Raw genomic sequence first — 12,506 nt, forward strand, 5'->3', positions numbered from 1 at the left:
CTAACCTCTAACTGAAAGTTTGTATTTATTTCAATTATGACTGTAGGACATGAAATGCAATATTGTCAGCCACATCTGTGACTTTGTTACCTGTAGAAATCATAGCTATTTGTATATCACATTTACAGTTATTACAGATATCTGAAAATATTGTTTAGGCTTTTCATTACTTCAAAATCATGGTAATTGTCAGACCCATCACTAGATCTTGTTATTTAATGTGTTAAAAAGAAGCATATGTATTCCTATTTCACAACTTTGGTTTTTAAAATATTTCAATAACTATATTTCAGTATAATTGCCCAGTAATACTATGCATTTTACTTTATGCATTTTAGAACATTCCAAGAAGCAGTCCATAGGTCACTAGGCTGCCAAAAGATTCATGGCTCAAAAATGGTTAAGAACAACAACTACCGAAAAGAAATGGTTAAGAACCCCTGCCTTATACCTTGTTATCTCCAATAGTTTCATCCTCTCTAGGATCACAGTTCAGACATCTCACTCTCCAATTCCCATCTCCTATCTTTCCAACCTCATTCCCTTTCGTCTCCTGACGCCAACAGTCCTCCCCTCCTCATCACCTACAATCCATTGATCCTAACTCCTTTTCACTGCCACTCTTCCTCATGTCCTCACTTCCCTCCTTAACCAGCCTAGATTTTGTGATCCATCATTATAATCACTCCCTTGTAGACATCAGCCACTCCCTTACCTTTCTCTCCCTTTTTCACATTTGCCTAGAAAAACCTAATCTAATCCAAATTTCTATCTAGTCCATTGTTTTAGTTTCCTACGTTACTCAAAGCAGATACCATGAAATAGTTAGCTTAAAGCAATGGAAATTTATTAGTTTGCAGTTTGAGACCCAGAAAATGTCCAAATCAAGGCGGTGCTTTCTTCCTGAAAACCGGCTATCAGCAGTCCTTGGCTGTTCTGCCACACGGCAAGGCACATTGTGGTGTCTGCTGGTCTCTCCCTTCTTTTCCGAATTTCGTTGCTTTCAGCTTCTTGCTACCCTGGCTTTCTCTCTGTGTATTTATTCCATTTATAAAGGACCCCAGTGATGAGATTAGGCCCCATCCTGAATGAGGTGGATCACACCTTAACTCTTCAAAAGGTCCTACTTGCAATGGATTCACACCCACGGAAATGGATTAAATGTAAGAACATGTTTTTCTGGGGTAAATACAGCTTCAAACCACCACATCCATGGTTGGACTTTTGGAGCTGAATGTGGCTTGAGATAAAAAAAGGCTTTAAATAATGATGACTTTCCACAGCCTGGCAGTCCTCCTGTACTCCCTGGCCCATGTGCTCTCCTGCTTCCTTCAACAATGTTTCACTCTTTTTGCTCTCCTCAAACTTCTTACATCTCAAATAGGTTCACTCTCTGTTGATAACTTTGCTTCCTATCCATTTCTGCTGAAACATTACTATCAACATAAACACATCCTTAACAGTGCCTCCCCTACTGGGTTCTATCTCATTCCTCAGCCTCCCTTTACAGCAAAAGCCAAACTCCTTGGAAGAGTTTTCTGTTTTCTCTATCTTCACTTTTCTTTCCAGTCACTCTTGAGCACTCCATTCAGGCTCACCAGTAATTCCATATTGCTAAATCCAGTGTTCAGTTTTGAGTACTCATCTTACTTGACCTGTCAGCACATTTAACATAGTTGTTCATGGTGATTTTGAAATACTGTCTTCCCTTTGTTTCCTGAAAACCATTCTGTCTTGGTTTTCCTCCTATCTCATTGGCGATGACTCCTCAGTTTCCATTGCTATATTTTTTTTTCTTATCTCCCCAACCTCAAAATGTTGGAGTACCCCCCAAGTTCGGTCCTTCTCCAAGTCACTGCTTAGGAGACCTCATCCAATCTCAAGGATTTAATTACCTCCTACAAACCAGTGAGTCTCAAACTAGTATCTTCAGCCAGCCTGGAACTCTCCTCTAACCTCTAGTTTCATATTAGTTAGCTGCCTATTTGATAATTCCACTTCAGTGTCCAATAAGTACCTCAACCTGGCCAAAACCAGATTCTTATCCACATCTAACCCTGCCCAAACCCACTCTTCCAACAGTCTTCTCAGTAAATGGTAATTCCATTTATCCAAAATCTCTGGCATCATCCTTGGCTTCTTTCCCTCCCACTCCCTACAGCTGACCCATCAGCAAATCCTGTCAACTCTACCTTCAAAATATTTCTAGGGGAGGCGGGGCAAGATGGCAGACTGGTGAGCTGTATGTTTTAGTTACTCCTCCAGGAAAGTAGGTAAAAAGCCAGGAACTGCGTGGACTGGACACCACAGAGCAATCTGTCTTTGGGCATACTTCATACAACACTCATGAAAACGTGGAACTGCTGAGATCAGCGAAATCTGTAAGTTTTTGCGGCCAGGGGACCCGCGCCCCTCCCTGCCAGGCTCAGTCCCGGGGGAGGAGGGGCTGTCAGCTCCAGGAAGGAGAAGGGAGAATTGCAGTGGCTGCTCTCATCGGAAACTCATTCTACTGATTCAAACTCCAACCATAGATAGACTGAGGCCAGACACCAGAGACTCTGAGAGCAGCCAGCCCAGCAGAGAGGAGACGGGCATAGAAGGAAAACAACACGAGAAGCTCCAAAGTAAAAGCAGAGGATTTTTGGAGTTCTGGTGAACACAGAAAGGGTAAGGGCGGAGATCAGGCCTTGAGGCGCATATGCAAATCCCGAAGCAAGGCTGATCTCTCTGCCCAGGGCACCTTTCCTTAATGGCCCTGGTTGCTTTGTCTATTAGCATTTCAATAACCCATTAGATCTCTGAGGAGGGCCGTTTTTTTTTTTTTTTTTTTTTTTTTTCTTTTTTTTTTTAAATCCTTTTTGCTTTTTCTAAAACAATTACTCTAAGAAGCTCAATACAGAAAGCTTCAAAGAATTGAAATTTGGGCACGTCAAGTCAAGAGTCAAGAGCAGAAATAAGAGAGCTCTGAGACAAAAGGCAATAATCCAGTGGCTGAGAAAATTCACTAAACAACACAACTTCCCAAGACAAGGGGGGTGTCCGCTCACAGCCACCATCCTGGTGGACAGGAAACACTCCTGCCCATCGCCAGCCCCATAGCCCAGAGCTGCCCCAGACAACCCAGTGTGACGGAAGTGCTTCAAATAACAGGCACACACCACAAAACTGGGTGTGGACATTAGCCTTCCCTGCAACCTCAGCTGAATGTCCCAGAGCTGGGAAGGGGGAGCAGTGTGAATTAACAGAGCCCCATTCAGCCATCATTTGAGCAGACTGGGAGCCTCCCAACACAGCCCAGCAGCCCAGAACTGCCCTGGGGGGACGGCACTCACCTGTGACATAGCACAGTCATCCCTCAACAGAGGACCCGGGGTGCACAGCCTGGAAGAGGGGCCCACTTGCAAGTCTCAGGAGCCATACGCCAATACCAAAGACTTGTGGGTCAGTGGCAGAGACAAACTGTGGCAGGACTGAACTGAAGGATTAGACTATTGCAGTAGCTTTAAAACTCTAGGATCATCAGGGAGATTTGATTGTTAGGGCCACCCCCCCTCCCCGACTGCCCAGAAACACGCCCCACATACAGGGCAGGCAACACCAACTACACACGCAAGCTTGGGACACCAATTGGGCCCCACAAGACTCACTCCCCCACTCACCAAAAGGCTAAGCAGGGGAGATCTGGCTTGTGGAGAACAGGTGGCTCGTGGACGCCACCTGCTGGTTAGTTAGAGAAAGTGTACTCCACGAAGCTGTAGATCTGATAAATTAGAGATAAGGACTTCAACTGGTCTACAAACCCTAAAAGAACCCTATCAAGGACAGCAAATGCCACAAGGCCAAAAACAACAGAAAATTATAAAGCATATGAAAAAACCAGACGATATGGATAACCCAAGCCCAAGCACCCAAATCAAAAGACCAGAAGAGACACACCTAGAGCAGCTACTCAAAGAACTAAAGATGAACAATGAGACCATAGTACGGGATATGAAGGAAATCAAGAAGACCCTAGAAGAGCATAAAGAAGACATTGCAAGACTAAATAAAAAATGGATGATCTTATGGAAATTAAAGAAACTGTTGACCAAATTAAAAAGATTCTGGACACTCATAGTACAAGACTAGAGGAAGTTGAACAACGAATCAGTGACCTGGAAGATGACAGAATGGAAAATGAAAGCATAAAAGAAAGAATGGGGAAAAAAATTGAAAAACTCGAAATGGACCTCAGGGATATGATAGATAATATGAAGCGTCCGAATATAAGACTCATTGGTGTCCCAGAAGGGGAAGAAAAGGGTAAAGGTCTAGGAAGAGTATTCAAAGAAATTGTTGGGGAAAACTTCCCAAATCTTCTAAACAACATAAATACACAAATCATAAATGCTCAGCGAACTCCAAATAGAATAAATCCAAAAAAACCCACTCCGAGACATATACTGATCACACTGTCAAACATAGAAGAGAAGGAGCAAGTTCTGAAAGCAGCAAGAGAAAAGCAATTCACCACATACAAAGGAAACAGCATAAGACTAAGTAGTGACTACTCAGCAGCCACCATGGAGGCGAGAAGGCAATGGCACGATATATTTAAAATTCTGAGAGAGAGGAATTTCCAGCCAAGAATACTTTATCCAGCAAAGCTCTCCTTCAAATTTGAGGGAGAGCTTAAATTTTTCACAGACAAAGAAATGCTGAGAGAATTTGCTAACAAGAGACCTGCCCTACTGGAGATACTAAAGGGAGCCCTACAGACAGAGAAACAAAGACAGGACAGAGAGACTTGGAGAAAGGTTCAGTACTAAAGAGATTCGGTATGGGTACAATAAAGGATATTAATAGAGAGAGGGAAAAATATGGCAAACATAATCCAAAGGATAAGATGGCCGATTCAGATGCAAAATGCCTCACGGTTTTAACGTTGAATGAAATGGATTAAACTCCCAATTAAAGATAAGATTTGCAATATCAAACAACTACCATTAATATGTTTCATACAAGAGACTCATCTGAGACACGGGGGACACAAGAAATTGAAAGTGAAAGTATGGAAAAAAATATTCATGCAAGCTACAGCCAAAGAAGCACGTGTAGCAATATAATCCAGATAAAATAGATTCTTCACATGCAGGGATGTTTTTGGAGAGACAAAGAAGGCCAACTACATACTAATAAAAGGGGCAATTCAGCAAGAAGAAATAACAATCGTAAATGTCTATGCACCCAATCAAGGTGCCACAAAATACATGAGAGAAACATTGGCAAAACTAAAGGAAGCAATTGATGTTTCAAAATATTTCTAGACTCTAACCACTTCTCTCCATCTCCACAGCTGCCTTGCACTGATTTTTGCAGTATCATCCTAATCAGTCTCCTTATTTTTCCCTTGCCTTCCTGAAGTCTATTCTTTGCCCAACAGTGATCCTGTTATAATGTATATGTATAACCTATAACAGGGGTAAATGAGAAGTAGTGAATTAATTAATACACCATGATTCTTGAATGGAGAATAATGCCAAAATATAAAATTGTACTATTATTAAATCATCAAGCACATTTGAGGTGCTGAGATGTGCATTGCATGGGCCTATCATGTAACAAGTCAGGTTAAAGGCTTTGGTGGATGAGGAGAAAAAGATGAGGCATATACATATGTTTTGGTTTCCTGGGCTGCTCAAGGAAATACCATGCAATAGGTTGACTTAACAATGGAAATTTATTAGCTCATGGTTTTGAGGCTAAGCGAAAGTCCAGATCAAGGCATCATCAAGGCAATGCTTTCTTCCTGAAGAAGTGTTCTGAGGTTGGCTGCCAGCAATCCTATACTCTATTTTGTCTCTATGAGTTTGCATATTCTCTGATATTTTCTTTGTGGTTACCATGGGGCTTAAATTTAACATGCTAAATCTATAACAATGTCCTTTGCTTTGATACCAATTTAACTTCAATAGTATATATAAACCATGTTCCTATATCCCTCCATCCACCCACTTTTATGTAGTTCTTGTCACAGATTACATTTTATACATTATGTGTATGTCCAAAACCATTGATTTATCATTACATTTTTTGCATTTGCCTTTAGATCCTGTAGGAAGTAAAAAGTGGAGTTACAGATCAAAAATACAGCAGTATTGGTATTTATATTTACCTATGTTATTATCTTTCTGCCTCCTGTTTTTGTATAGCCTACAAGCTAAGAAGGGTTTTTACATTTTTAAAGGGTTGAAAAAAAATCAAAAGAAATATAATATTACATGATACCTGGAAAATTATATGAAATTTTCAAATTTAAGTTTCCACAAATAAAGTGCTGTGGGCACACAGCCATGTCCATTTATTTATGTATTCTCTATGGGTGCTTTTGCACTATGACAGCAGAGTTGAATAATTGCAAAACAGATTGTATGGGCCACAAAGCCTAAAATATTTACTACTTGACCCTTTAAGAAAAACTTACTGACACTTGCTTTAGAGCAATAATGATCCCTAATAGTTTGAAAGTGTTCTAAAAATGCCTAGGTTATTCTCAGAGAAGATAACACAGAACATCTGACTACAGCTTTATTAATTTGAGGGACATGACTAAGAAATAAAACTTGAGGTGTGATAGAAGGGAGGGGAAGGGGTTTCTTTTGTTTCTCTATTTAGGCCAGGAAGTGCTAGCAGCCTTTTTGATATATAAAAATACATAGTAATGTTTTTACTCAAGGTTTATTCATGTTACAACTAAACTCCATTTACTTTATTATTACAAGTTTTGTTTTTAAACTTAACATGATTTAAACAAGGTAACTTTGTCATCATTTCCATATCAAAAGTATAGGACATGAAGACAGCCAGATCTCAAACACCGTAAAGATAAGAAAACCACCTGATGTTTATTCCCATCATGTTGGTCGCTCACACTTGAGCATCAGTTCTACTGGAGGATAGAAAGAGTAAATAATTGAAAATCTTGCATTATTCAGAAACATCTGTCATTAGTTTCAATCCTGTCCCAAACTTTCACTCAAGCTATTGATAAAAGGCCACACTTCTTAGTTTCACCACTTCTTGTCTCTGTCTACCCTCTGGTGGAGAAATGCTTAGGAGCAATAAAATGGCCAAAAGATGGCAGCAGGAGGGGGCAGAGGAGCAGAAGGAACCAGAGGAGAAAAACAAAGAGCCCTCCATTCATTCCCTGGTTAATCTAGAGTTGGCTAACCTTCTATCAAGAAAAAAAATCTTTTTCTCTAGTTCTCCCTCCCACAACCAAATAAGAAATTTCAAAGCAATTTCCCTGGAAGATGTGAATTGGCTTTGCTTAAAGCATCATTCTGAGTGCCATGGATTATAACCTTATTTTAGAACAGATTTTATGACTTGATTTATTAAGATCCATACATACGGTTTTAAAATAAATCAGAAGCACAATAGATGTTTATCTTGTAGTTTCTGACTAAATACCAGAAAAATTTTTGATCATTAGTTTGTATTTGGGATTCATTTTAATTTTTAAATTTTTTAACATGACTAGATTAATCAACATCTGTGTTTAAATTTTAAAAAGAGAGAAGGCTGTCCTTTCCTGAAAATCACTTTGTCCAGGAGAAAACAAAAACAGATACTTGCCCAAAGAAACGGGAGGGCTGGGGAGGGAGGCAACCAGCAGAAAAGTGTACTGCTGCAGAAAAACCAATGTGTGGGATCACTAGAGACTACTTTGTGCTTATGACTTTTTCACTTGGCCTTTTCTTAAGTAATAAATGGGGCAGTTGTTTTAATGACTTCCTCCTGGAATTACCGTGTAGTAATTTTCAACTTTATAAAAGTTACTTGAGAAAAATGTCACAGAAGAAAATATTGTATAGTTTAGGAAAATCGTCCTTTTGAATCTTTTAATGGAAATGTTTCCTGTGAAATTTAATGCCATAGCAATAAATGGCAATAAATTATTATAAACATTAAAGCTTTCTTTTCACTGACCTTCAGCTTCTGGATTCTCTGGTATTTGGCTGGTCATCTTTCTTGTCTACTATCAAGCTGTATTTTCATTCCTTATCATTCTCTCCAAATTGGGGTTTTTTTTTTGTTTTTTTTTTTTAATTGTGATAATATACATATAACATAAAATTTGTATGTAAACCATTTTTGAGTTTATAATTCAGGGGCATTAATTATATTCACAATGTTGCGCAACCATCATGCCCAGCCGTTACCAAAACATTTTCATCACCCCAAACATTAACTCTGTACCCATTAAGTAAAACTCCCCATTTCCTCCTTCTCCCAGCATGTGGTAACCTGTAATCTACTTTCCGTCTATGAATTTACTTATCCTAGATATTTCTGTCTAGTTGAACCATCCAATATTTGTCCGTTTGTGCCTGGCCTATTTTAGCATAAAATTTTCAGTTTTCATCCATGTTGTAGCATATATCAGAACGTCATTCCTTTTTATGGCTAAACAATATTTCATTGTATGTATATGCCCCATTTTGTTTATCCATTCATCTGTCAATGGGCAGTTGGGTCACTTCCACTTTTTGTCTGCTATGAATATCTGTATTCCTGTTTTCAGTTATTTGGGGTATATACCTAAAAGTGGGATTGCCAGGTATTGGGGATTGAATCATGTCCCCATGAAAGGCATGTTCAGATCTCAATCTCTGGTCCTGTGGGTGTGAACCCATAAACAGACCCTTTGAAGGTGTTACTAGTTAAGGTTTGCCCAAACTGAATGACAGTGGGCCTTAATCCAATATGGCAGAAGTCCTTATAAGCAAAGGAAATTGGATCCAGAAGGAGGCCACAGGGAGCAGCCAGAAGCTAGAAGTGAAAGGAAACCAGAAGAGAAAAGAGAAGACACCTCTAGGTGCACTGCCAGGTGACAGAAGGGCCAAGGAACTCCAAAGATTGCCGTCCAGCCAGAATATACCAACCGGGGAAGAAGCAAGCTCTCTAGCTCCTGAAACTGTGAGCCAATAACCTCCTGTTGTTAAGCCAACCCATTGCATGGTATTTGTTTTAGCAGTCTGGAAACTAATACACTAGGTCACATGGGAATTTTATGTTTAATTTTCCAAGGAACCACCAAGCTGCTTTCCACAGTGTCTACGCCATTTTATATTTCCACCAGCAATGCATGAGGAATCTGGTTTCTCCACATCCTCATCCCAACTGTCTGTTTTTCACAGATTTCTTAACTGTTTGTTTAATTATATTCTCAGCCTTGTTTCAGCCTCCTCTTTTCTACCCTTACCTTCTTAATCACACCCTTTGCTCCAAGCACATCTTTCTTCTGCTTTGTAATCCTTTTTGCATAGCAACCTGAATGTAGCCTTCAGGCTGCCCTCTGAGTCCAAATATCTCCCAGTGATCACCTGATCCTTCTTGCCTCACATCTTGGACTGTTGGACTTCCAAATAATGCCAATTAATTAATAATTCTTTAATATTTGGGGTTCACTCTCCCATTGCATTCCTTTCCTTTCTACTTCTATATTCATATTATGCCTGCTGCATTTAAAATGTGAGTCCCACTGGTAGAAAACTTGACTGTCACTGTGTTCTGCAAATGACTTATAAAGACAGCATCAGATTTTGTGTCTGATGGGCAGAACCCATTAATGCCCATTAATATGCTCTGACATTGAGTCAGAGTAATAGTAACAACAACAACAATAATAGGGCCACAGAAAAACACACTCTGATCAGACACATTCATCCTCCTACCCCCATGATTCTCCCTGAAAGAAACACAGGATGGAATGTAAGGTATTCTTGAGAAAAAAGGCTAAACTTGGCTCCTGGTATAATATTTAGCCCTAGTGACTGTAAGTGATAGAGCATTAAGCAAAGGGATTTTAATTGGTTTTTGTTTCAAAAGAGAACCAAGGGTGGGATGGGGGGGTGATTTGGGTGTTCCTTTTCACTCTTTTTTTTAATTCTTACTCTGATTCTTTCTGATGTAAGAAAAATATTCAGAGATAGATTGTGGTGATGAATGCATAACTATATGATGGTACTGTGAACAGTTGATTGTACACCATGGATGACTGTATAGTATGTGAATATATTTCAATAAAACTGAATTTAATTAAAAAAAAAAAAGAACCAATTTTCAGTTTAACAGAATTTGACTCACTCACAGAAATACCTATTTGCATTGCCGTTTATCTAGTTTATGTAACTTAAAGGGATGTGAATGTGAGACCTGAGGATTGTTTTTTGTTTTCATTCTAAGTTGAAGTTGCTCTTTTAAAAAAGTTTATTTTACCATTAGTTTAATAACAAATTTAAATTATTTAAAGGGAAGTTTGATAAATGTATAATTTTTAAGATTAGGAACTAGAAAAACATTTAATACATGAAAAAGAAATTCAGACTACAAAACTGTATCTCTGATTTTCTTTTTTTAACTTTCATGTGAAGAAGGACTAGGAGGGAACTTTCCATAAGAAATTAAAGTCATTGATGTGTTTGAGTGCTGTAATTATAGGTGATTTTTCTGCCTTTTTTCCTTACCTTGTTCCCTTTTTGCTGTTATAGGATGATATTTATACAATAAATAAAATTCAGGGATGAAGGAGAAAGCTTGGGATTTGTAATTTATAGTGAATCCCCAAACTTCTCTTCTGGCAAAGCCTAAGCCCTTGCTATTTCCAATATTTGGTCTTAACCTCCAAGCAGCCTGCGATGGTAGGAACAGGAAGGAGAGAGCTGTGTCTCCTGACTGAGCACCTGAAATCAGTATATATTTGATGCTCAAATTTACTTTCAGAGTGACGATGTTTGAGAAATATAGGCCTGTAAATTCCTCAAAATGCTATCCCATTCTGACAATTTGGGAAACAGTACAGCAGCGGAGTTAGGAGCACCCTGAACTTTCCTGTCAGGTATGCCTGAGTTTGAATCCCACTTCTGTCACTCACTAGATATAACTTGTCAAGTTACTTAACTTCTTTGGGCTTCTGTTTATTTATGTTCAAAATGGAAAAATAAGGAAATCTATCTCATAGAGTTTTAATGAAGAATGATAGAGTAAACCTAGTAAAAATGCTTCTTGACACATCAACTGCCTAGTAAATGTAGCTATTTTTATCCTGCCTTGACTTTCCTGACCTCTTAGTCTTTGGAACTTTGCTGGAGGTATTTTCTAGACACCCCCATTTCATTCATTCATTCGTTTATTTCATTTCTTTGTTTATTTTGCTTCCATAGATGGGATAAGAGTTGCCAGCTCAATCTGAAATCTGCTGTTATGAGATCACCTGCTCCTTTCATAGAAGTAACCCTGTCTTTTTCCATGTCTGTGGATTGAAGTAACCTTCTTCTTTTCCTTTACAGATATATGTAATCGACAGTGCAGACAGAAAAAGATTTGAAGAGACAGGCCAGGTAAATAATTCGTCTGTTGAAATATTCCCCAAGTAACTGGGTATTCATTAATCTACCTTGTAAATGTGTGAGAGTGAGGGAGGTATTTTTACTTAACCTTTGCAGCTCAAACAAGACAGTCATTCTGGTAAGCAGGCAAAAGGAAAGTTTTTTTCCAGTTGTCTAAAAGGAAATTAGATGAGAGTCCTTTAAACAATTTTTTGATTAAAGCTTCTTCTCTTTACTCAAATTAAATAAGATATAAGCAAATGGAACTCAGCACCATGCCTAAAAGCTCTTCAGAGTTTCTTCTCAGGCCACCTAGAAATGAACCCAGAAAAACCATTCACTTTTCATTTCTATTTACCTTTTTCAGTATCAACTCAATTGATCCAGGGGTAAGTTTGACAAGTTAAAAGGGATGGGAAGAAATCTATAAGCCAACACTAAGTTACTCTTGTTTTCAAGCCAGGAAATAAGGTATACCTTGACCCCAAATACAGTCTCAGAGGCAGAGTACACGTCAACACGATTCCACTGTGTGATCCACAATGTACACAATTTTTAAATAGAGAAGCAATGGGCATAGACCATTTTACCCAGAGCATGGTACACTTATAGAAGCAGCAAAGAGTGGAATGGATCTCTTTGGGGAAGTATGTTTAGGTCTCATTGTGGACTCTTTGGCCTGTGTAAGTCCAAGTATTTAACATAGCAAAAATATGGGAAGAGGTGGGACTTATCATTTAGATAAGTATACACGCTCTCTTGTACTTATTGCAGCCAGAATCAATATACAGTTTAGATCCCAACCTGTACCCTGAAAATTAGAGACCTAGCCAGATGAAATAATACAGTTATCTTAGGATGTGGGTTTGATAAAACGTATTGAGTGTGCATGCATGTTTTGTAGGCAGAGGTCAATCGCTAAACCAATTGTCGTATTCATTTTAAATGATACGTTTATATATATGCATTGAAAGTTATTTACAAGTAATAAACCTTGGGTGAATTTCATGTCTTTAACCACTACTTTGACAGAGTTTCTCAGAGTTTGATTTATGAATTACCTATAGCAGAATCACCTGGGGAGCTTGTTAAAATGGTTTCCTGGACCTGGCTCAGTCTTTACAAAGTCAGCAT

At 38.8% G+C, this 12,506-nt stretch overlaps 1 protein-coding gene across 1 annotated transcript in view; it reads left to right on the top strand.

Moving 5' to 3' along the window:
- Positions 1-12,506, top strand: part of ARL3 (ADP ribosylation factor like GTPase 3) — a 35,021-nt gene that overhangs the window by 10,498 nt on the left and 12,017 nt on the right. Inside the window, exon 4 of the mRNA XM_037804471.1 lies at positions 11,334-11,384. Coding sequence (XP_037660399.1) covers positions 11,334-11,384 — 51 coding nt within the window. The remainder of the gene's footprint in view (positions 1-11,333; positions 11,385-12,506) is intronic.

This window comes from Choloepus didactylus, chromosome 15, assembly GCF_015220235.1.
Source record: "Choloepus didactylus isolate mChoDid1 chromosome 15, mChoDid1.pri, whole genome shotgun sequence".
Lineage (NCBI taxonomy): Eukaryota > Metazoa > Chordata > Mammalia > Pilosa > Megalonychidae > Choloepus > Choloepus didactylus.